Raw genomic sequence first — 21597 nt, 5'->3', positions numbered from 1 at the left:
AGTTTTAGCATCGGCTGAGCTGAGGGGCCCAGTTGAATTTCAGCAAAGTTTAACATAGTAAATGGGCATGGGGGTCTTTCACCTGCCACTCCTGAATCCACATTCGCCATTTACCAACAGCCACAGGGATACTTACTTGCAATCTCTCTATCTGCTGCCACACCCAGCCCTGCTGCCATAATGAAGAGGTCCAGACTCTTTAGGGGACCTTTGCTTTCTAAAGGGTATCTGACCCCAGAGATACAGCCTACTGCAGGTTCCCAGGCTTACTGGGTCCTGTGGGGGAGGAATTAGCACCAGCTACTAACCCCACTGGGGATCCTCCCAGGACCTGGCTCCAGCCTTAGCTCCATCCACACTGAGCTCCTAGCTGTATAGCACAAGCTTCCCACAACCCCACCTCAGTACTCACAGCAACCTAGCAGCTTTTCTCTGAATGGGATTCCAGAGGCCCCAAGAGGAATCCCCTCTAGGGAACTTGTCAGGTCAGGATTGGTTGGCCATAGGCGAGGGGGAGGGGATTCTTGTGGGAGTGGCTCGGCCGCCACTGGACCTGCCTGTGGAGGAGCTTCCTCAGAGAGGAGGTCTGTAAGGGGTGATTCAGGGTCCGGGGAAAGAACAGGCGGGGGTGAAGTAGGTTTTGGGGGTTCTTTCTTAAGGATAGCAGGATATAAGGAGGAGGAGGGGGGTAGAGGGAGGGGGAGGAGGAGTGAGCGGTGTCCCTCCTGGAGGAGGGAGTGCCTTAGGGGCCGTGGGGGTAAGAGGGGGTGGAGGCCTGGCAGAGGAAACAAAAGGGCCAGACTCTCCCAAGTAACGATGTAAAGTGAGACTCAATGAGACTCAAGGGGGTGGTTAGAGATTGCCCCATAACTTCAAAGGAAAGAAAACTTAATATTAAACATAAAAATCCAACAATTAGACACAGACAAAACAGACGCGCGCCCCGCGGCTTCCGCGTAAAACCGAAAGCAAAATTTCAGACGGAGACTGCGAAGGTCCGGATCCCGCCAGATATGGAGCACTCAGATCCGAGAGTACAGAGTTAACAGAAACAAACACAGACAAACACAGACATAGACTAACGAATCGGTGGCGCTGGCCAGCTTACCTCCCGGTGGTGGGTCGGTGATCCCTGGGCTGAAGTTTTCAGGGTATGGTCAGAATATGGCAGCCATACCCTGTGACAGGTAGGGACTGAGGGATGCTGGGAGATCCTGCTAGGCAGGTCTGCTTTGATTTTTTAAATAGGAACCTCAGTTAGCCAGGAGGTCGGATCTGTCAGGTACAAGGTTTGAGACTAAACATCCTACCTCCCTGTCTTTGGTCAGATGAAAATGATGGGTCCCCTGGAGCTGAATTACAACTGGTTGTGAGCAGCCCCATGAGATGCTGCGAACCAAAGGGTCCTCTGTGGGCCACCCTATGAGATGCTGGGAACCAAGGGGTCCTCTGTGGGCAGCCCCATGAGATGATTGGAACTAAAGGGTCCTCTGGGCAGCTCTATGAAATTCTGGGAACCAAAGGGTCCTCTGTGGGCCACCCTATGAGATGCTGGGAACAAAAAGGTCCTCTGTGGGCCACCCTATGAGATGCTGGGAACCAAAGGGTCCTCTGTGGGCCATCCTATGAGATGCTGTAAACCAAAGGGTCCTCTATGGGCAGCCCCATGAGATGCTGGGAACCAAAGGTCCTCTGAAAAAGCAGCTCGTTCACTTAACAGCAGAGTCATCTCTCCAGCCTCTTTACTTGACTTCCTGATAGTCCCTTTCCTCTTTCTTCTGTAGGATGAGTTTACCAATTTGGTTTTTTGTTTTGTTTTGTTTTGGAGACAGGGTCTCACTATGTAGCCTTGACTGTCCTAGAACTCACTACATAGACCAGGTTGGCCTTGAACTCACAGAGATCTGCCTGCCTCTGACTCTTGTCTACTGGGATTAAAGGCCTGTGCTACATGCCCCACAACCATAATGTTTACTTATGGAGATTTAAAACCTTTTTTGTTCTATGCTCTGATGTAAATATTTGTGTGAATCTCTAGGCGCTCAGTCTAGAGTCACAGTGACTTGGCAAAATCTGAGCCAGGATTTTGCTAGCCTTACCCTTCCCTTTGCACGGAAAGGCTACTTCTCAGGGCTTGAGTAAAAGATTGTAAAGATTAATCCATACAGGCCGGATATGTGAGCAAGCCCAATAAAGCTCAGGTAATTACTGTTGGAAATTTCCATTTTGTACCCAGGAGGTCTCCGGCAGAGGGCAGTTGAATTTACCCCATATGTACCCATGTCCTTAAATCCCCTCTCACTGCCTGGCTTTCAGGAAACCCTTTTGACTTCCATATGCAGGAGTCCTATTCCAGCCCTAAACTGCTTCTCCCAACCAGTAACTTGGGATCCTCCCCACAGAGCCTCTGGGCTCCGGAATCCAGCCCCGCCTTCGCTGAATGGCTGCCCTACACAATGGGCAGGGCCGATTAGGCAGGATATAAAGCCAACAAGTGCTCAGCCCAGGCTGCAGCTGGACAGATCTTTCCATAACTCTGCAGGGTCGTCCGAGCAACCAGCTGCTCAGCCAGTCAGCATCTGGTACTACAGTCTGCGCTCAACATCAGGAGCCATGGCAGGTGAGTGCAGCGCCAGCTCCAGCCGATTCATCCCCAGGAGTATGAAGGGGCTTGCTGTGAGTTTTGTTCCTTCCTCAAAGAGGAAAAGTGAAGTGATTAGGGTCCTGGATGAGCCTTAACTAGTCTTTGGAAGGGGAGCCTCTGTTCCTAGCCAGAGGCGCAAATTATTCTGCAGCCCATCCTCACCCGAGGGCAGCTTAAGCGTTGCCCCTTCAACGCCCCTTCCCTAACAGAGTTGGTCTATTTAGAGATAGGGCCTCATATGTCCCAGGTTGGCCATAAAACCGCTGCATAGCAAAGGACAGCCTCAAACTTAGGGTCCTCTTGCCTCCATTGCCTGAGCGCCAGGATTGTAGGTGTGCATTGCTACGCCTGGTTTCTATGGCCCTGGGAACCGAACTGAAACCAGGACTTGGTGCATAGTAGGCGAACTCTCCGCCACCTGAGCTCTGCGCACATCTCCCAGCTGAGGCCAGAGAGTATTTAAGCATTTGGAAATAAGGTGCTAACATTTAAAAATGCAGAGGCAATTTATAGGGACTCCTGCTGGGCTTGGCACACCCCTTTAATTCCAGCACTCGGGAGGCAGAGGCAGGCAGATCTCTTTAAGTTGGAGGCCAGCTTACAAAGTGAGTTCCAGAACAGCCAGAGCTACATAGTTGAGAGAGGCTCTGTCTTAAAAAAACGAACAAAAGAAAAAGGGACTGTCGAGTTCTGAAAGAAAACAAGATGTAGAGATGGGGTTGGGCTGGAGCTGGGAAGCAGTGTAATAGAACTGGGACCCAGCTCCAGCCTGGTCCGAGAAACTGGCCCTGGACGGTTCCTATGGTGATCCTGGAAGGGGAAATCTGATTTGCTATTTGGTCTATTTTTGTGATAGTCTCTCCACTTTGTCATCATCCCAGGGGGTAAGTATGGGAAGAGGTCCTTGGAGGTCACCACCCCACTTGTCTAGTACCGAACTGGCATCTGCTGCTTGCTTGAACAACTAGCCCCTGGGGCTAAGTGCTTCCCCACAGCGGCTGACTCTGAGTCTGGGCAGTGCTAAGGTTTAGGCAGCCTTTCCACAGTCGGGGCAGAAGTCTACCTTTTTGTACTTACTTCCCCCCTAAAACTACTGCAGCCCCCACAAATACACTCAGGATCTTCCCTTACTAAAAGCAGGCAGGGGATAAGGTCGACGCTGAGGTTGGCATGGTACCATTGCAGTTCCTAGGGAACTGGCTGGGAGTGTCTGCTAAGTTCTACCATGAACTGCTGGGAGAGCCAGCAGGGAAGAGTTTCCAAGAGCTGGTGAGACTGTGTCTGCTAATTTCTCTTTGTATATTGCTCTCCATTTATGCACGAGGGGTAAATGTTCAAGACCCCTCCATTGGAACCGCAGACAGACAGAGAGCATGCATATTACATTTCTCTTATTCCCCATGCCTGCGATTCAGTTTAATGTTTGTTTATTTGTTCATCTATTTGTTCATTTTGGTCAGACTGAATTCGAACTCATTTTGGTCTAGGCTGCTCTTACATTCTTGATCCTCCTGCCTCTCTTCCCAGTGCTGGGATTACAGCTGTGTGCCACCATGCCTGACTAAATTTAATTTGTAAATTAGAGGAGATTAACAAAACTAAAAATAAACCAGAAAAATGATAACAATGGCTCTAACTCAGGTGTCTGAGCTTGCTTTCTGTCGCTGTGCTACAACATCGGCCTAAAGCAACTTGAGGAGGAAAGGGTGTGTTTCAGCACAGTTCATCACTGAGGGAGACAGGAACCTGGAGGCGGGACCCGAAGCAGAAGAACTGTTTCCTGGCTTGCTCTCCATGACTTTCTCAGTCCGCTTTCTTAAATAACCCAGTGGCACCTGTCCAAGGGTGACACCAAGGACAATGAATCAATCATTAACCAAGAAAATGACCCCCCCTTGGCCACAGGCCAGTCTGATGGAGGCAATTCCAATTGGGGACAAGTAGACATACCACTACTTTTTATTTCTTGTTCACAAGATTTTATGCTAATGTCACAGGGTAAGACAGTCCATCTTTTAAAAACCACACTCCTTAGTTACAATATTTTACAAGTTCAAAGTTTCCTTTAAAATAGTCAAAGTCTCTTAACTGCAGTTTCCTGTAAACTCAAAGACCAGTTAAATAATTCCTATTCTAGAGGGAAAGCACCAGGGCAGAGCTACAATCAGTCCGAAGCAAAACCAACATCCAACAGTGTAAATGGCTTCGTGTCTGAGATCTGGGACTCCTGGGAGTTTGGTAGGCCTGCCTCTTTACCTGTGCCACCTGCGGCTCATGTAGCTTGTCTTCTGGCTCAGGACAGTTCCACTCCACACCTGCCGCTTCCTCGATGATCATCCCACAGTCCTCGTGTCTCCAATATCCTGGGGTCTCCACTGTAACCGAGGCTGGACCTTCACCAATGGCCTCCCCTGGTCTCTCACAGTGCCAGGCCTCGGCTACTCTCCATGACTCCTTCATGACTTCAAAACCGATCCCACTTGGGTGACGCTAACGCAGTAGCGAGTTGAGCTGCCACCTTGAGTCTTGTTCCCCTGTTCTGGGACCACAGCTTTTGAGTGCTGACCCCGGGATTTCGTTTCAGTGCTCTTAATGTTTTCTAACCACAGCCGATTTTTCAGCTGCAGCAGACCAGGATTAGATGGCCCGGTAAAGCAACGGGCTCACTTCAGTGATGCAGGACCCCTGTCAATCACAGCCAGTTCTTCAGCTGACCAGAAGCCACAGAGTCTCAATATAAAACATCACAAAACAGCCCTTCTAGAGTCCTTAAAAAAAAAAAAATCATTCTTATTGACCTTCTAGAGTCTTTGAGGGACTCTCAAACTTCCCTCTGAAACGTCACAAGCCAGGCCCCCATCTGCACTGTGCTGAGCATTTTTATCTTCCATGCTCCCAACAAAGGCTTATTATGCTCTGAGCGCTCAATAGCTCTTCTAGCCCAAAGCTCCAAAATCCTCCCACAGTCTTCAAAACAACGCTGTGAGGTCCATCACAGCAACGAGCCCACTCTGATGCCAGGTCCAGTACTAGTTTCTTTTCCTCTTGCTGTGAGAAAGCACTGGCCTAAAGCACCTTGGGGAGGAGGAGGAGAGTGTAAATTTCCACTCCCAGTTCCAGGCTAACAGTCCATCGCCGAGGGAGGGCAGGGCAGGAGCCTGGAGGTTGGAGCTGAAGCAGAGGCCCTGGAGGAATGCTGTTTATAGGATTGCTTGGCCTGCTTTCTAACACAACCCTGGACTGCTTCCGAAGGGGTGGTACCACCCACAGTGGGCTGGGTGCTCCTAAATCTATCGTTAATGAAGAAAATGTCCCTCCCCCTCCCCCGATCAAGTCCCCCTCCCTCGTCATCCCTAAGAGCAATCAGGGTTCCCTGCCCTGTGGGAAGTCCAAGGACCACCCACCTCCATCCAGGTCTAGTAAGGTGAGCATCCAAACTGCCTAGGCTCCCACAGAGCCAGTACATGCAGTAGGATCAAAACCCAGTGCCATTGTTCTTGAGTTCTCAGTAGTCCTCATTGTCCGTTATGTTCAGCGAGTCTGGTTTTATCCCATGCTTTTTCAGACCCAGTCCAACTGGCCTTGGTGAGTTCCGGATAGAACATCCCCATTGTCTCAGTGTGTGGGTGCACCCCTCGTGGTCCTGAGTTCCTTGCTCGTGCCCTCTCTCCTTCTGCTCCTGATTTGCACCTTGAGATTTCAGTCCGGTGCTCCAATGTGGGTCTCTGTCTCTGTCTCCTTTCATCGCCTAATGAAGGTTAATATTCAGGAGGATGCCTATATGTTTTTCTTTGAGTTCACCTTCTTATTTAGCTTCTCTAGGATCACATCATTTCCCCTTTTTCTGTATGTAAACACATTCCCAGGCCAGTCTGAAGGAGGAAGGTTTTCAGCACCTGAAGTTTCCTTCTCCCAGGTGATCTAGCTTATGTCAAGTTGGCAAAAACTACCCAGCGCACTGGTTTTCAAAATATGAATTAGCCAGGAGGTGGTGGTGCAGTTAATCCCAGCACTCGGGAGGCAGAGGTAGACAGATCTCTGTGAGTTCTAGGCCAGCCTGGTCTACAGAACAAGTCCCAAGACAACCAGGTTACACAAACAAACCCTGTCTCAAAAACAAACAACCCCCCCCAAAATAACTAACTAAATAATAACTTTTCTATTTTCTAGTCTTACAGCAAGGCATGCTAGTGCATATTCACAATTGCCAGCATTTACAAGGGAGAGGTAGGAAAATCTGAAATTCAAATTCAGCTATGTATCGAGTTCAAGGCCAGCCTGGGTTATGAGACTCATTTCAAAAAAAAAAAAAAAAAAGCATACCATCTTACAGAACATTGTGTATTTATGTGTACATACGAAATGAGGGTTATTGAGGAAGAAACAGGAACATTTGAATATTGTTTTTTTGAAACAGGGTTTTACATTGTAGCCCAGGCTTTCCTGGAACTTGTGGCAGTCCTCCTGCCTCAGCTTCTCAGATACTGATGTTACAGAAATGGCTGATAGAATTAGTGTTATGTGTGCTCAGTAACTCAGTCTTGAGAGTGACTGGACTGTGCAGGGCATTTGTTTTCCACTAACAGCGGCTGTAGGGAGAGCGGCAGCATGGCTCGCCTGTGGTACAACTGGTGTGAACCAAATAAACCTTCATATTTATATAGGTTATTTCTTGAGACAGAGTTTCCTAGCTGTCCTAGAACTCGTTCTGTACATCAGGTTGACCTCAAACTCACAGAGATCCTCCTGCCTCTGCCTCCTGAGCACTGGGATTAAACGCGTGTGCCAACACTGCCCGGCTCTGGACTTTAGATTTTTAAAAATGAATAAATTACATTTATTGGGAGTATGCATATGTGTGTGTGTGTATATGTGTGTGTACATAGTCCATGTGGAGGTGAAGATAACCTCAGAGGCCATCCACCCTATGGGTCCTGGGGATTGGCCTTAGGTCATCAGACGTGACAGCGCCCTTACCTGCTGAACCGTCTCATCAGCTGGACTTCAGATGTTCAGATTAGAGTTGTTTAATTGATAATCTTAGCCATTATTCCCTAATCTAAAAAACTAAGGTGGAAACATGTCTGGTCCCAAGCATGTTAGATGAGTGACTCATTCAGCCTGTTTGAATTTCCCTTCCGCATCTCACTGTGCTGTCCCTAAACAGTGAGAAGAGCCCTGGTTGTATTGGCCCATGAGGAGAAGACTTCATTCAACTACGCCATGAAGGAGGCTGCCATAGAGGCTCTGAAGAAGCAAGGTTGGGAAGTCACTGAATCCGACCTCTATGCTATGAACTTTAACCCCATCGTTTCCAGAAAGGACATCACAGGTAAGAACTGTCTCTCTTTCTTGACAGTGAACCCTGTGGCCCAGCCTCAGCCCCTCTTTCCTCCCGACAGGTAAGCCGAAGGATCCCGAAAACTTTCAGTACTCTTCAGAGACAGCTCTAGCCTATAAGGAAGGCCGCCTGAGCCCAGACATTGTGACTGAACAGAAAAAGCTGGAAGCTGCAGACCTCGTGATATTTCAGGTATGGCTAGGGCAGAAATCATAAGGAAGCGATGTCTGGCGTGTTCGTCCAGTGCCCTGGACCTGTCACTCTTTGCATTCTCTCTGAACAAATGATGTCATTCAGAGGGTGGCATTGCTTAGGTTCACAAATAGTTCCCAGCTTAGCTTCCTGCGCTTTGTGTACTTATTTAAGTTACATTAATGTGTGTGTGTATAGTTCCCAGCTTAGCTTCCTGCACTTTGTGTACTTATTTAAGTTACATTAATGTGTGTGTGTGCGTGCGTGCGTGCAAGCACACTTGCCCTTTGCTCCTAGAGGGCAGCTATCAGGAGTTGGTTCTCTCCTTCCACAATGCAGTCTGGGGGATCCAATTCAAATCATCAAGCTTGGTGGCTGGTGACTTTATCTGTTGACCAGACTAGGGTTAAGTATACTTTCATGTTGGAACACGGGTCTGAGGATGACACAGAAGTCCCCGGCTTTTCTCCCCCAGTGTGCCTAGTTAGTGGACTCTCCCTGTGGGCTCTCTTAAATGTGTATTTCTGCTCCTTTTGTATCCCAGACCATTTGAGAATAACAGTGACTTCTACGCACGTGCAGCATCCTAGCAGCTGCAGTCACTGGGATTAGAAGCATGTGAGACCACACCCAGCTTTTCGCAGGGGTGCTTGGGAAGTGGGCTCAGGCACTCATGCTTTTGAGACCAGCTCTTTATGGACTGAGCTATGTCTCTAAGCCCTACAGTTTCTTTCTCTGTCCTGGATTTCTTCCTGGATGTGTTCATGAGCTTTGAACCATGTTTTGCGGAGAGTAAAGGTTTGAGCAGATTCTCCTCAGCTTTCACTGGGACCAGAGGGCAGATAATATGCAGTTTTGGGGTGTGGGGATGGATGACAGAGCCTCAGACTAGTGTGCAAGGCATGTGCTCTGCCACTGAACAGTACCCCAGATAAGACTTTCTCATGGGGCCCCTGATACACCTTAGTCATAGTGACCAGCGGTCTACATTCTGAGTGAGGTTGTTTGTTCTAGTTGATGGGGTTGTAGATCTGTGTGCACAAGGGAGGCTCGTCTTGGGAGGACGTCTGCTAACACAAGCTCTTGGGAAAATCTTCTGTCATTGCTTGCGGAGGCAAAGGCGCCTTGCAGTCCTTGCTACTTGGACTTTGCTACCATTTGGATTCCATGGAAACGGATCTTATTTGCATGCAACTTTATTCATACCCAGCCAGCAGCTGTAGTTTTTAGGAGAAAAAAAAGAGTCAGGGCCAAGGGCAGAATTTCTTTTCTTATTGACTTAGGCACTACCATATATTTTTCTTTAGTATTTTATTTGTTTCGAGACAGGGTCTCTCTGTGTAGCCCTGGCTGGCTTCGAGTCATTATGTTGAATAAGCTGCCCTAGAACCCCCAGAGCGCTGGTTTCAAAGGTGTGTTCCACCATATCAGGAAAAATTTTTTGAAATTATGTAGGCTGCGTGTCTGTGAGTGAGTATGTGTATGTAGGTATAGGTGCCTATGGAGACCAGAAGTGGGTGTTAGATCCCTTGGAGCTAGACTTCTGAACCACTTAACAATGTGGGTGCTGGAACTGAGTCTGGCTCATCTGAAAGAGAAGTATGTACTTTTTTTTTGAGGCAGTTTCTCTGTGTACTTCTGGCTGTCCTGAAACTCACTCTGTAGACCAGTCTGGCCTTTGAAGTCACAGAGTTCCACCTGTCTTTGCCTCCCGAGTGCTGGAATTGAAGGTGCGTGCCACCACTGCCTGGTGAAGTATATGCTGTTAACATGTAAACTCTCTCTCTAATGCTGTGTTTTTTTTATTTTGATTTCTTTTGTTGTTGTGGGTTTTTTTTTTGATTTTTATTTTATTTTTTTGAGATTGGGTCTCCCTATATAGTCATGGCTAACCTAGAACTTGATATGTAGACCAGGCTGGCCTCAAACTCACAGAGATCAACTTGCCTCTGCCTCCTGAGTGCTGGGACTATTTTTGAGTACCACTATGCTGCCTGGGCTAGCCTTGAACTCACAATCTTTCAGCCTCAGCCTCCTGAATTGATAGGATGTCCTGTTATATTTCTTCTTCTCTTGCTTTTTTGAGATGGTCTAGGTATATAGCCCATGCTGCCCTAACTCCTCAGTATCTTGCCTTAGCCTCCTGAGTTTTAGGATAGCAGATGCTCGCTACCACATCCAGTTTTAGTGTGTGTGTCTGTGGGGGAGCTCTCTCTCTCTCTCTTTCTCTCTCTCTCTCTCTCTGTGTGTGTGTGTGTGTGTCTGTGTGTTTGCTACCCGGGTTGGCCTCAAACTCTTGGCATTCAGCAATCCTGCAGCCCTGCCTCACCAAGTAGTTCATACTAAGGGAGCAAGGCACTTCCCCTGGTTATCCCTGTTTTGCTAAATGTGCTAACTTTTCCTGAGGGAATCACAAGGGTGAAGGTGCTCTACGGTGACACTGTGGACAGTTGCTCAACACCTGAGCTCTTCCTGGCTACGGGAGGAAGGGACGGCAGGGTAGTACCTAGAGCTGACCTTGGGTGTCCTCTGCCCTGCAGTTCCCAATGTATTGGTTTGGAGTGCCTGCCATTCTGAAAGGATGGTTTGATCGAGTGCTCGTGGCAGGATTCGCCTACACATATGCTACCATGTATGACAACGGTCCTTTCCAGGTAGGTGGACCATTGGGCATTTCCTGGATAGATGCTGCTCCGAGAACACAGCCTGACTCTAAGACCAGGGAACATTGTACAGCTCTTATAAATCAAAAGATACCATGTTTTGGATTTGATTTTTATTTACGCTTATTTATTATTTCATGCCTATAGGTGTTTTGCCTGCTTGTATGTCTGTGTACCACATGTGTGCAGCACCCAAGGAGTCCAGAAAAGGGCACCAGATCCCCCGGAACTGGAGTTACAGACAGTTGTGAGCCACCATGTGGGTGTTGGGAATTGAACCTGGGTCGACTGGAGAGCAGCAAGTGCTCTTAACCCCCAAACCATCTCTCCAGTCCTCTAGTATGTTTGTTTATGTGGGAGGGGCACACAGTGCCTCAGTGTGTATGTGGAGGTAAACTTGCAGATTGGGGGTTAAGACTCAGGTTAAGACTTGTTGACAAGCACCTTCACCAGCTAGGCTACCTCACCAGCCCTTGGACTGTGTTTTAAAATATTCCAGAAAAAATGAAAAAAATGAATGTGGAGGGAAAGTGAGCAGCGAAGGACAGATGAACTAGACTTAAGATGTCTGGTGGACACTTGCTGTGCTGCTTTTCTCTTCATGTTTGAGATTTGCCATAGGAAAAATAAAATGAAAATTTTGCTAACAAGGTGTCAGACACTAAAATCCCATTTGGGAAGTAGAGGCAGGAAGATCAGGAGTTCAAGGTCATCCTCAGCTACTTGGAGAGTTTTAGGTCAGCCTGGGATACTTGAGGTCCTGCCTGGAAAAAAATAAAACAACTAAAAAACAAACAAAAAAAACGAAAACAAAAAAACCTTGTTATTTGGAGGATAAATAGTGGCAAGAAATATCTTGTGGCTTTTTTTTTTTTTTAATTTAAATTAAAAAAAAACTGACACAGGGTCTCACTTTGCAGACCAGCCTGGCCTGGAACTCACAGAGACCCACCTCCCTCTGCTTCCTGAATGCTGGGATTAAAGACTTGTGCCACCAATGTTTTTGTTGTTTTGTTTTTTGAGACAGGGTTTCTCTGTGTTGCCCTGGCTGTCCTGGAACTCACTCTGTAGACCAGGCTGGTCTCAATCTCACAGATCCTCCTGCCTGTAGCTCCCGAGTGCTGGGATTTAAGCCATGTGCCACCATGCGGGGCCATCTACCATGCCAGGCCATCTCCTAATGTTTGGAGTGAGTTTGTGATTTGTGCTGCAGTCATGGCTGTCCACAGCCACATGCCGGTCACAGCCACTGAACATGTGCAGAGTCACGCTGAAGCTGCAGAGGAGTTGGTCTGAAATGATAGCCCCAGTAGGATGAACGGATTTGTCCATCTCCCTGGGGCCCCGCTCATTAACTCACTGGATCCCAGGAGAAGAGGGGGTGACACTTGTTTTCTCTTTCAGAATAAGAAGGCCTTGCTTTCCTTCACCACTGGGAGTAGCGGCTCCATGTTCTCTCCTCAGGGTATCAACGGGGACATAAACGTCACCCTCTGGCCACTTCAGGTACCTTGTTGTGGGTGAACTTCCCGGGGAGTTAGTTAGCTGAGCATTCCTCGGAGTCCAAACCTCCAGGCAGTAACCGAAAACTGACCCAAGGTGTGAGAAGGAAAGCCGGGAAATGACGCGGCAGCACCGGGGCTTCCTTCAGGAGCTTGTGCCGCTGGGGCACAGGGTCAAACAGTCTCTCCTAACCAAAGTGCACCTGGCTCTCAGCGTGTGCAGTCAAAGCCTTGGACTCCCCAGTCTTCCTGGAATTGTATCTGCAGCCCCAGAACATTCTGTTTTTCCTTTATAAAAGAGAGAGAAGAGAAGGAGGGAGGGAAGGAGGGAGGGAGGGAGGGAAAGGGAGAGAGAGAAGGAGAGAGAAGAAGAAGAGAGAGAGAGAGAGAGAGAGAGAGAGAGAGAGAGAGAGAGAGAGAGAGAGAGAGAGAGAGAGAGAGAGAGAGAGGAGAGAGAGAAGGAGAGAGAGGAGAGACAGAGAGAGACAGAGAGAGAGAGAGAGAGAGAGAGAGAGAGAGAAGGAGAGAGAGAGTGTGTGTGTTGTGGTACTGCATAGTGGAGGCTAGCAGACCAAGGAGCTTCTGAGCAGTTCTCCTGCCCCTCCTCCCATCTTGACTTAGCATACAGACTCATGCCACTGCGTTCACTTTTTTACATGGGCCCTGGGTTCTACCTTACTCCATCAGGCTTGCAAGGCTGGTACCTTTACTAGCTGAGCCATCTCCCCAGCCTCCCCTCCCCGCTTTTAAAAAAGGGAAAGGTGGTGGTGCAGTGTGGTGGGTCGTGGGCTGAGAGATGGCTTAGCGGTTAAGGGTAATGACCTCTCTTTCAGAGGACCAGGGTTCAATTCTCAGTACCCACATAGCAGCTCACAACTGTATGTAACTCCACTTCCAGGGGATCTGATACCTTCACATATATGCATGAAGGCAAACCCCTAAAGCACATAAAATAAAAATAGCAATCTTAAAAAGGGGGGTCTCATTATGTAAGCCCAGGGTGATTTGAACTTGTGGCAGTTTTCCTGCCTCAGCCTGTTGGGTGCTGGGTTTAAGGCATAGACCAGCACATCTGACTCCCTTGTCCAAGATAAGAACTGAGTTCATTCAGCTTGTTCTGGAGGTGGGATTGGAAGAGGGAAGGGGATTGGAGGAGACAGTGAGTGAGCTGTGCAGCTTAAAGACTAAGCTCACCATGTTGAGTGGCAGAAAATGCACATCCACATGCCTTGACATGAGCCACTGCCAAGGAGCAAGCACTCTCCCTAATGTAATAGAACTTCTGGCTCTTTTGGCAGAGGATCCAGGTTGGCACAGTTTCAAGATTTAATTCATTCAAAGGAAAGTGCCACCAAGGAGGCTAAATGAGGTGACAGAAAGGGAGGGAAGGCAGAAGGTAAGAGAAGGAACTGTGGCAATTCCCCAGGGCACTTCAGGTCTGACTGGACTCTCTAATTGGCAAGCCCAGATCATTTTTTTTATAAAAAAAATTATTTATACAGTGTTCTGCCTGCATGTCTGTCTGCAGGCCAGATGGCACCAGATCTCATTATAGATGGTTGTGAGCCACCACGTGGTTGGTGAGAATTGAACTCAAGAGCAGGCAGTATTCTTAACCTCTGAGCCATCTCTCCAGCTCCAAATCACCCTTTTAAAATATTTTTAAAACTTTAGCTGAGCGGTGGTGGTGCACAATTTTAATCCCAGCACTTGGGAGGCAGAGGCAGGCAGATTTCTGTGAGTTTGAGGGTAGCCTGGTCTGTAGAGTGAGTTCCAGGACAGTTGGGTCAACACAGAGAAACCCTGTCTCAAAAACCAAAAACAAATTTTAAAACTTTAATTTTTATTTTATGAGTTTTACCTGCATGTATCTCTGTACCGTGTGTATACAGTGTCAGTCAAGGTCAGAAAAGGACATTGGGTTTCCTGGAACAGGTGTTGCCATCTTGGGTACTGGCAACCCAAGCCAGGTCTTCTGGAAGAGCAGCCAGTGCTCTTAACCAGCAAGCCCTCTCTCCAACTCCCAGGCAGTTTTGTTTATTTTTCTTTTTAAAAGATTTCTACTTATTTATTTTATTGCTGTGTGTGTATGCTACATTTATGTAGGCACCCACAGAAGTCAGGAAAGATCATCCAGTCCCTCAGAGCTGGAGTGACAGGTGGTTGTGAGTCACTCCACATGAGTGCTGAGAATCAAGCTTGGGTTCTCTGAGAGAGTAGGAAATCTTAATGATTGAGCCAGTTCTCAGCCCCCAGACCAACTTATTTTTTAATATATTTTATTTTATTTTATGTGCATTTTAAAATATAATTTATTTTTTATTTTATGTGCGTTGATGTTCTGCATGCATGTATGTCTGTATGAGGGTGTCAGATCTTGGAGTTACAGACAGTTGTGAGCTGCTATGTGGGTGCTAAGAATTGAACCCAGGTCCTCTGGAAGAACAGGCAGCCCTGTTAACCACTGAGCCACCTCTCCAGCTCCCAGACCAACTTCTGATGCTTGTTTACAGTACAGTCTGCCAGACTGCTCCTGCAGACCCAACTCTGTGTTCTGTCTCTTGCAGAATGGCATCCTGCATTTCTGTGGCTTCCAGGTCTTGGAACCACAACTGGCTTACGGCGTTGGCCACACCCCACCAGATGCTCGGAGGCAGATCCTGGAAGGGTGGAAGAAACGCCTGGAGACTATCTGGGAGGAGAAGCCTCTCTACTTTCCTCCAAACAGCATGTTTGACCTCAACTTCCAAACAGGATTCTTACTGAAAAAAGAGGTTCAAGAGGAGCAGGAAAAGAATAAATTTGGCCTTTCTGTGGGCCATCACTTGGGCAAATCCATTCCAAGTGACAACCAGATCAAAGCTGAAAAATAAGACTTTTTTCCCCCCTAACATGTAAGTTTAACCTAGTTATCTTTTTTTTTACAGCTTGCCTGGCTTTTGCTTTCCCCTTTATTCCACAAGGAGAGGAAAAGAAGTAGGTTGACTTCTTAACGTTCTTGGATAGTTCTGTCAGGAGTGTATGACTGTGACTGCAGTGCAGATGAGGTGCCACAGGTCGCTTGACATTTGGGGGGGCGGGAGTATGGGAGCTGGGAGATACTCCTCTAGGTCATCTACACAATATAAACCTTTTCTTAGGGCTAGCCCTGGCCACAGGGCATCCGACTCTCAGGAGATTTGTCTCTTTTAATTACCTCCCTGTGGTTTAGGGCAGAGGGGAATTGCTCAAGGAAAACAAAGGCCGAGGGATACTTGCTTAGGAGTTAGTGAGCTGAAGTCTGTTTACAGTGCATCCCGGTTTCAATGACTGTGCTGTGATTGATGTGCCTCCCGGGGGATTTCTCTCCAGCTCGCCTCTGTCTGTACACAGCACACACAGGTCCTAGGGAAGGAACATAAAACAGGTCTCTGTCCCATTTTTCCACTTTTTTTTTTTTCTTCAGGAATAAATGAAAGCACACAAGGACATGGTGGTGCATGCCTTTAATCTCTTCAATACTTAAAAATCATAGCCCCCTACTGAGCCGGAGAGTTGGCTCTGATGGTAGTTAAGAGCATTTGCTGCTCTTGCCCAGGACCTGGGTTCAGCTTCCAGCCGGCTGACAGCTCCACGGAAGCTAAAAGCTGTTTCTATCTCCAGGTCCAAGGATCCAGTGCTCTCTTCTGGCTTCTGCAGGCACCAAATGCACACAGTGCACAGACATACATGCAAATAAAACATCCATATACATAAAATAAGTCCTAAATGCCAAAACAAAACAAAAAACAATAGCCTTCCACCAAAATAAAAGTTTGATCTATTCAAATGTCTTAAGGGTTTTTTTTTTTTCCTATAATATTGGGAAATCAATGACATTGCCTTTTTATTTTTAAAGATCTGTTTTATTTTTATTTGTATGTATTACGTGTGTGTGTGCCTGAGGGTTTGTGGACCTATGAGTACATCTGTCCACAGAGGCAAGAAGAGGGCCTTTAATCACCCAGAGCTGGAGTTACAGGTGTTTGTGAGCCACTGGAAGTGGGTGCTGAAAACCAAACTCCAGCCCTGATGATCACACTCATTTTAAGAAAATATTTGTATCTTATGATTATTGAAATAAAGTTGTAGGTCTTATTGTTTATGACAAGTAATTTTGTGTGTGTGTGTGTGTATGTATGTATGTATGTATGTATGTATGTATGTATATTGTGGGAGTAGCTAAAGAATAGCTTTCTCACAAATATGAAGCAAGTATTCTTCCATTGAACTACATTCTCGGTTCCTCATTTTGGCATAAGATTAATTTTTATTTAGGTGTGTATGCACACGAATGTGCATGCCGATGGAGACTAGAATGGAGTCACGACTCCTGGAGTTAGGGGCATCTGGTTGTAAACCCCCTGATGTAGTGCTCACAATTGAAGTCCATTTGGGCCCTCTGCTAGAACAGCAAGGGCTCTTGAATGTTGAGCCATCTCCCTAGCTCCATCCCTACCTCTACCTCCAATTTAAATTCTTGAAATGCAAGCAGGGCATGTTGATGTTGCTTTGAGTATCATCCCAGCATTCAGGAAACTGAGACAGGAGGGTCAGAAGTCTAAGATCATCCTGAGCTTTAGTGAGTTTGAGGCCATCTTGGGAAACAAACAAATCTTTAGGTGCATCTCTTTCCACTGTGGGTGCAACTCAAGGCGATTACAATAGTGCACCCTCTTGTGGCAAATGTAAGAAGGCATGCAAAGCTAGGTGGACAGAAAATCTGCAGACCTAATTTAGAGCTGGATGCTTTGAATCCGTTTCAACAATAAACCCACTTTACTGGTACCAGTGGTCCAGGCATCCAGGTTGATATATTCAGGGTTCTCTGGAGGAACAGAACCTAAAAATGAATCTATGTAGATAAATAAATGGGATTTATTAGAATGGTTTACAGGCTGTGGTCCAGCTAATCCAACAATGGCTGTCTAACAACAGGACCAAGAATCCAGTAGTTGTTAAGTCCGTGAGGTTGGATGTCTCAGCTGGTATTCAGTGTATGCCAGAGTTCTCAAGAAGCAGGCTCTAATGTCAGTGAAGGGATGAATTTGCTAGTGAGAGTGATGGCAAACAGGCAAAGATAGCAAGCTTCCTATTTCCACATCCTTTATCTAGGCTGCCAGCAGAAGTGTAGCCAGCTTAAGTGTGGATCTTCCCACCTCAAAAATCTGGATTAAAAGTGTATCTTCCCAGCTGGGTGGTGGTGGTGCACACCTTTAATCCCAGCACTCACGAGGCAGAGGTAGGTGTATCTCTGAGTTGGAGGCCAGCCTCGTCTACAGAGTAAGTTCCAGGAAGCCAGGGCTACACAGAGAAACCCTGTCTTGATAGACAAAAACAAAAACAAGCAAGCAAACAAAAAAAGGTGTATCTTCACATATTAAATGATTTAATTAAGAAAAACTTCCCTCATAGGTATACCCAGCCACTTGAGTTTTAGGTAATTCCAGATGTAGTCAAGTTGACAACCAAGAATTGGTGTCATATAGGTCGAAGGGGAATCTCCAGAGAGATCATCTTAGCGATTCAGTAAGAAGTGGTGGCCAGGTGTAGGCAAGGTGATGCAGCTTGAGCTGACCCAGGAGGGCTGCTTCATATTGAATGACTATGGAATCATCTGTCCCTGGTACTTAGTGATGGAAAGAAAGAACTTACTCCTGAAAACCATACATATGCACATGTACCATGCGTATGTGCTTGAAAGCAATCACACGTGTGGAAACACAAATAACGCAATAAAGTCCTGTGTTTCGTTTTGTTTTGAGAGAGGGTTTCACTGTGTAGCCCAGGCTGTCCGGGAACTCAGAGGTCCATATCTGCCTCTGCTCGGGTGCTGGGATTGAAAGCACCAGTCTCTGTCCTGCTTTCATTATTTTAAGAGCACTGGGAAAGAAAGTGGTATTACATCACACAGTGAAAAGGGGGTCAACGGATGCCTGGGGGTGGGGCCAGTGTTTACTCTGACATTCCCATCCAATGGGCTGTGGATGCCTGGGGGTGGGGTTAGTGTTTACTCTGACATTCCCATCCAATGGGCTGTGGATGCCTGGGGGTGGGGTCAGTGTTTACTCTGATATTCCCCACCAATGGGCTGTGGATGCCTGGGGGTGGGACCAGTGTTTACTCTGACATTCCCATCCAATGGGCTGTGGATGCCTGGGGGTGGGGCCAGTGTTTACTCTGACATTCCCATCCAATGGGCTGTGGATGCCTGGGGGTGGGGTCAGTGTTTACTCTGACATTCCCATCCAATGAGCTGTGGATGCCTGGGGGTGGGGTCAGTGTTTACTCTGACATTCCCCACCAATGGGCTGTGGATGCCTGGGGGTGGGGTCAGTGTTTACTCTGACATTCCCATCCAATGGGCTGTGGATGCCTGGGGGTGGGGTCAGTGTTTACTCTGACATTCCCAACCAATGGACTGTGGAGAAAAGAATGAAAGGGACAGAACTGGGGCTGAGAGAGTTGTTTCATACGGGCCAATAGAGAAAGTGCCCACTAAGTCCATGCTTGTCAGATAAAGTGCTAAGTGAGCCTGGATACCAGGAGAAGCACTCCGGGCACTGGGATATCTTTAATAACCCCCTGGGATAGGATCATGCAAACAGGTTCAAGGAACTGGAAGTGAGCTAAAACAGAGAAAGTGGAGACTGGCAGGGGTCAGAAGAAATGGGGCTGTGGGTCCCAGCTGTAAGGAAGTTTTCCAGGCTTTAGAGCAGGGGGCTGCTAAGGCTTGTTTGTAAAGAGTAATTCTGGCTGGTGTGTGAGCAATCAAGCGTAAGAGATTAGGGTGGACTTGGCTCTCCCAGGGTGCTGATACAATAGAAGCAACAGGTGTATTTGACCAGTGTTATTGGAGATCTCTCTCCCGCCCACCAGTTCCAGAATAACCACTTTGAGGCTTAATATTAATCACAAACTGTTTGGTGGATGACTCAGGCTTCTTACTGGTTAGCTCTATATATTTAAATTAAGCCATCTTTAGTAATCTGTGTATCGCCACGTGCCCTGTGGCTTATGTGCCCTGCCTCCCACTCTACCTTCTTTTTCCCTCTGTTTGGATTTCCCACCTAGCTATATTTTTCCCTGCCATAGGCCAAAGTAGCTTTTTTATTAACCAATGTTACAAAAGAACTTTGGGTGATTGTCTAGGCAGCAAGATTTCTCTGTCATTTCTAGTACTTTGGAAGGTGCTTACAATGCACTTCCTGTTTTCTTAGGTAATATTGTATCCTTCTGGGGTGTTTGATGGAGTTGAACAATAGATAGCTATATTAATTTTGTGATGGTTCATTCTTAGTCTGTAAAGAATGTATCATCTCTAAAAGTGCCTCATTCTTGGCTCTCTTATTAAACCATTTTTTAAGATATAATATGAAAGATAAAGCTACTTCCTAGTATCAAATAAATGGATGAATCAGAAAAAACATATCAGCCTTGCAGAATATCATCCATTGTATAAGCATGAAGGTTATTAAATTTCAGGATGGTGATATTGTTTGCAATTATATAACTTTCAAATTTATTGATTTTATTTATATATTAAATGAACTTACCTCCATTATGAATTTCAGCAAATTGTTGTAGGTGTAATACTCTTTATTGACCAGTAGGTGTCACGGTAGTGAGTGCCTTGCGGAGAGACAGGGCAGTGTGAACAGTCCTGCTTGGTTCTGCGTGGCCACCTGCTTAAATACTGACAAATATGCTTGAGAAGTTAAGAGCAATTAAATCAATTCCATACACAGAGAGAGTTTTTTGGTGGCCAGAATATCAAGGAACCCAGATCGTGAGCCGGGAACACAAACTGGAAGCTGGGTACACAAATCTGAAGCTGCACAAGTTGCCATATGGCAGGGAAAGTGGCAGGGAGGGGGGGGAGCTTGCATGAGCCCAGGAAATTGCCAAGTCACCAACTGGTGGGTCCATTAAAGAGGTAGCTCCACTGTGGCAGGTATTTGGCAAAAAACTACTTAGTAGGTGAAATCAAGCCAGGTGGGCAGGGGTGGGAGACCATTGGCAGCAGACCTTTTGAGCTGGTCCCAGAAGGCGTGGAGTCAGGATCCACATGGACACCAGATATAGATGAACATGATAAAAAAAAAAGTCCCACACTAGTTCATAATTGAGTATAATAAAGGGCTCTTTATTTCAGGGTATATTCACAGATCAACAGTCCTTTGCATGAGGGGAGCACAGGAATGGAATCCAGCAGCTAAAAAAGAGGGAGAGGGAGTGACTCAGCAAGCTTTACACCTTCATTTATAGTAAAAGAGACCACACCCAAGTGAACTGGTATCTTAAAGGCTATTGGCTGAAGGAGTTCCCACAGCATACCAACTCTCTTCCCACCCCTAAAATTAACATAGTTTGGTTTGAACATCCCATGTTCTGACACTTCTGGAGAACTCTACCTGCCTGCTGTCCATAACCTTCAGACTTGGGTCAAGATGCACATCCTGTATGCCAGCCCACCCTTCTGTGCAATCCCACATTTCTGGAGTGTCCTGCAGAAGTTGTCGGCAGCTCTACTGGCCAGAGAATCTCTTCTCTGTAGGAGTTCTTACTGCTTGTAAAAACCTTAGGCAAAAAAAAAAAAAAAACAAAAAACAAAAAACAAAAAAAACAAAGCAAAATAAAACAAAACATAAAAAAAAACCTTTTTAAATCTTGTATGTTTTAGGAACTTCCTGAAACTTGTGAGCTGTTTAGTTCCTGTTCCGCAAGTTTGTTTTATTTGGAAGTCTTATCAAGCTTCTCTTCAGGGTGTTTCAATTTACAGGAAACTGTTATACATTAGTGTCTAAGTCTTGAACTCTGCACCTTTCTTTTTCTATTAGACTTAGCTTAATCGGGGGAACTTTTCACTGGTTTTTATACTTGACTTGCTTAGCTATTAATTTCAAAAACCCATTCTTTCAATATCTTTCTTTATTAAACTTGTCATTATCTGGCTTATCTTCTTTAATTCATTCAACTGTTTTAAAGATTTTCCTTGTACTTTATTAATCTTTTTAATTTTTTTTAAAGTCATGTGTATACACCCATAGAGGCAAGAATACTAGGTTAGAATGGTAGAGATGGAGTTATAGGTGGCTGTATGCCACCAAATGTGAATGGTGAAACCTAACTTAGTCCTCTGAAAGAGTTACAAGTGTTCTTGACTACTGAGTTATCTCTTCAGTCCCTTTGTTAATCTTTTTAAAAAGTAATTTTAAAGCAATTCATCTGGCATTT

The 21597-nt window shown here is 46.4% G+C and overlaps 1 protein-coding gene across 5 annotated transcripts; it reads left to right on the top strand.

Annotated features, from left to right (window-relative positions):
* The first annotated feature begins 537 nt into the window (after positions 1-537).
* LOC130874635 (NAD(P)H dehydrogenase [quinone] 1) lies at positions 538-20538 on the top strand. Of its 5 annotated transcripts, none has more exons than XR_009057145.1 (8): positions 538-584; positions 2543-2620; positions 7812-7976; positions 8047-8177; positions 10718-10831; positions 12245-12346; positions 14910-15318; positions 15788-16439. XR_009057145.1 is itself a non-coding variant. In XM_057770036.1 (8 exons), exons 2-7 carry the CDS (start codon positions 2614-2616, stop codon positions 15213-15215), a joined length of 825 nt encoding a protein of 274 aa, XP_057626019.1. In that variant the 5' UTR covers positions 538-584; positions 2543-2613; the 3' UTR covers positions 15216-15236; positions 20516-20538. The 5 variants fall into 5 exon arrangements, 4 of the variants coding, with proteins under 4 accessions (XP_057626019.1, XP_057626018.1, XP_057626017.1 ...); XM_057770036.1 differs by lacking the exon at positions 15788-16439 and adding an exon at positions 20516-20538 and having other exon boundaries at positions 14910-15236; XM_057770035.1 differs by having other exon boundaries at positions 14910-15236; positions 15985-16438.
* Positions 20539-21597: the final 1059 nt, after the last annotated feature.

The sequence above is a fragment of the Chionomys nivalis genome, chromosome 5 (genome assembly GCF_950005125.1).
Source record: "Chionomys nivalis chromosome 5, mChiNiv1.1, whole genome shotgun sequence".
NCBI lineage: Eukaryota > Metazoa > Chordata > Mammalia > Rodentia > Cricetidae > Chionomys > Chionomys nivalis.
The sequence above is the reverse complement of the archived record's forward strand: the minus strand, read 5'-3'. Positions and strand labels throughout refer to the sequence as shown.

Coding starts and splice junctions, on each gene's coding strand:
- LOC130874635 (XM_057770036.1), top strand. Junction 7,977..8,046: donor TTCCAGAAAGGACATCACAG/GTAAGAACTGTC, acceptor TCCTCCCGACAG/GTAAGCCGAAGGATCCCGAA. Junction 12,347..14,909: donor TCACCCTCTGGCCACTTCAG/GTACCTTGTTGT, acceptor TGTCTCTTGCAG/AATGGCATCCTGCATTTCTG.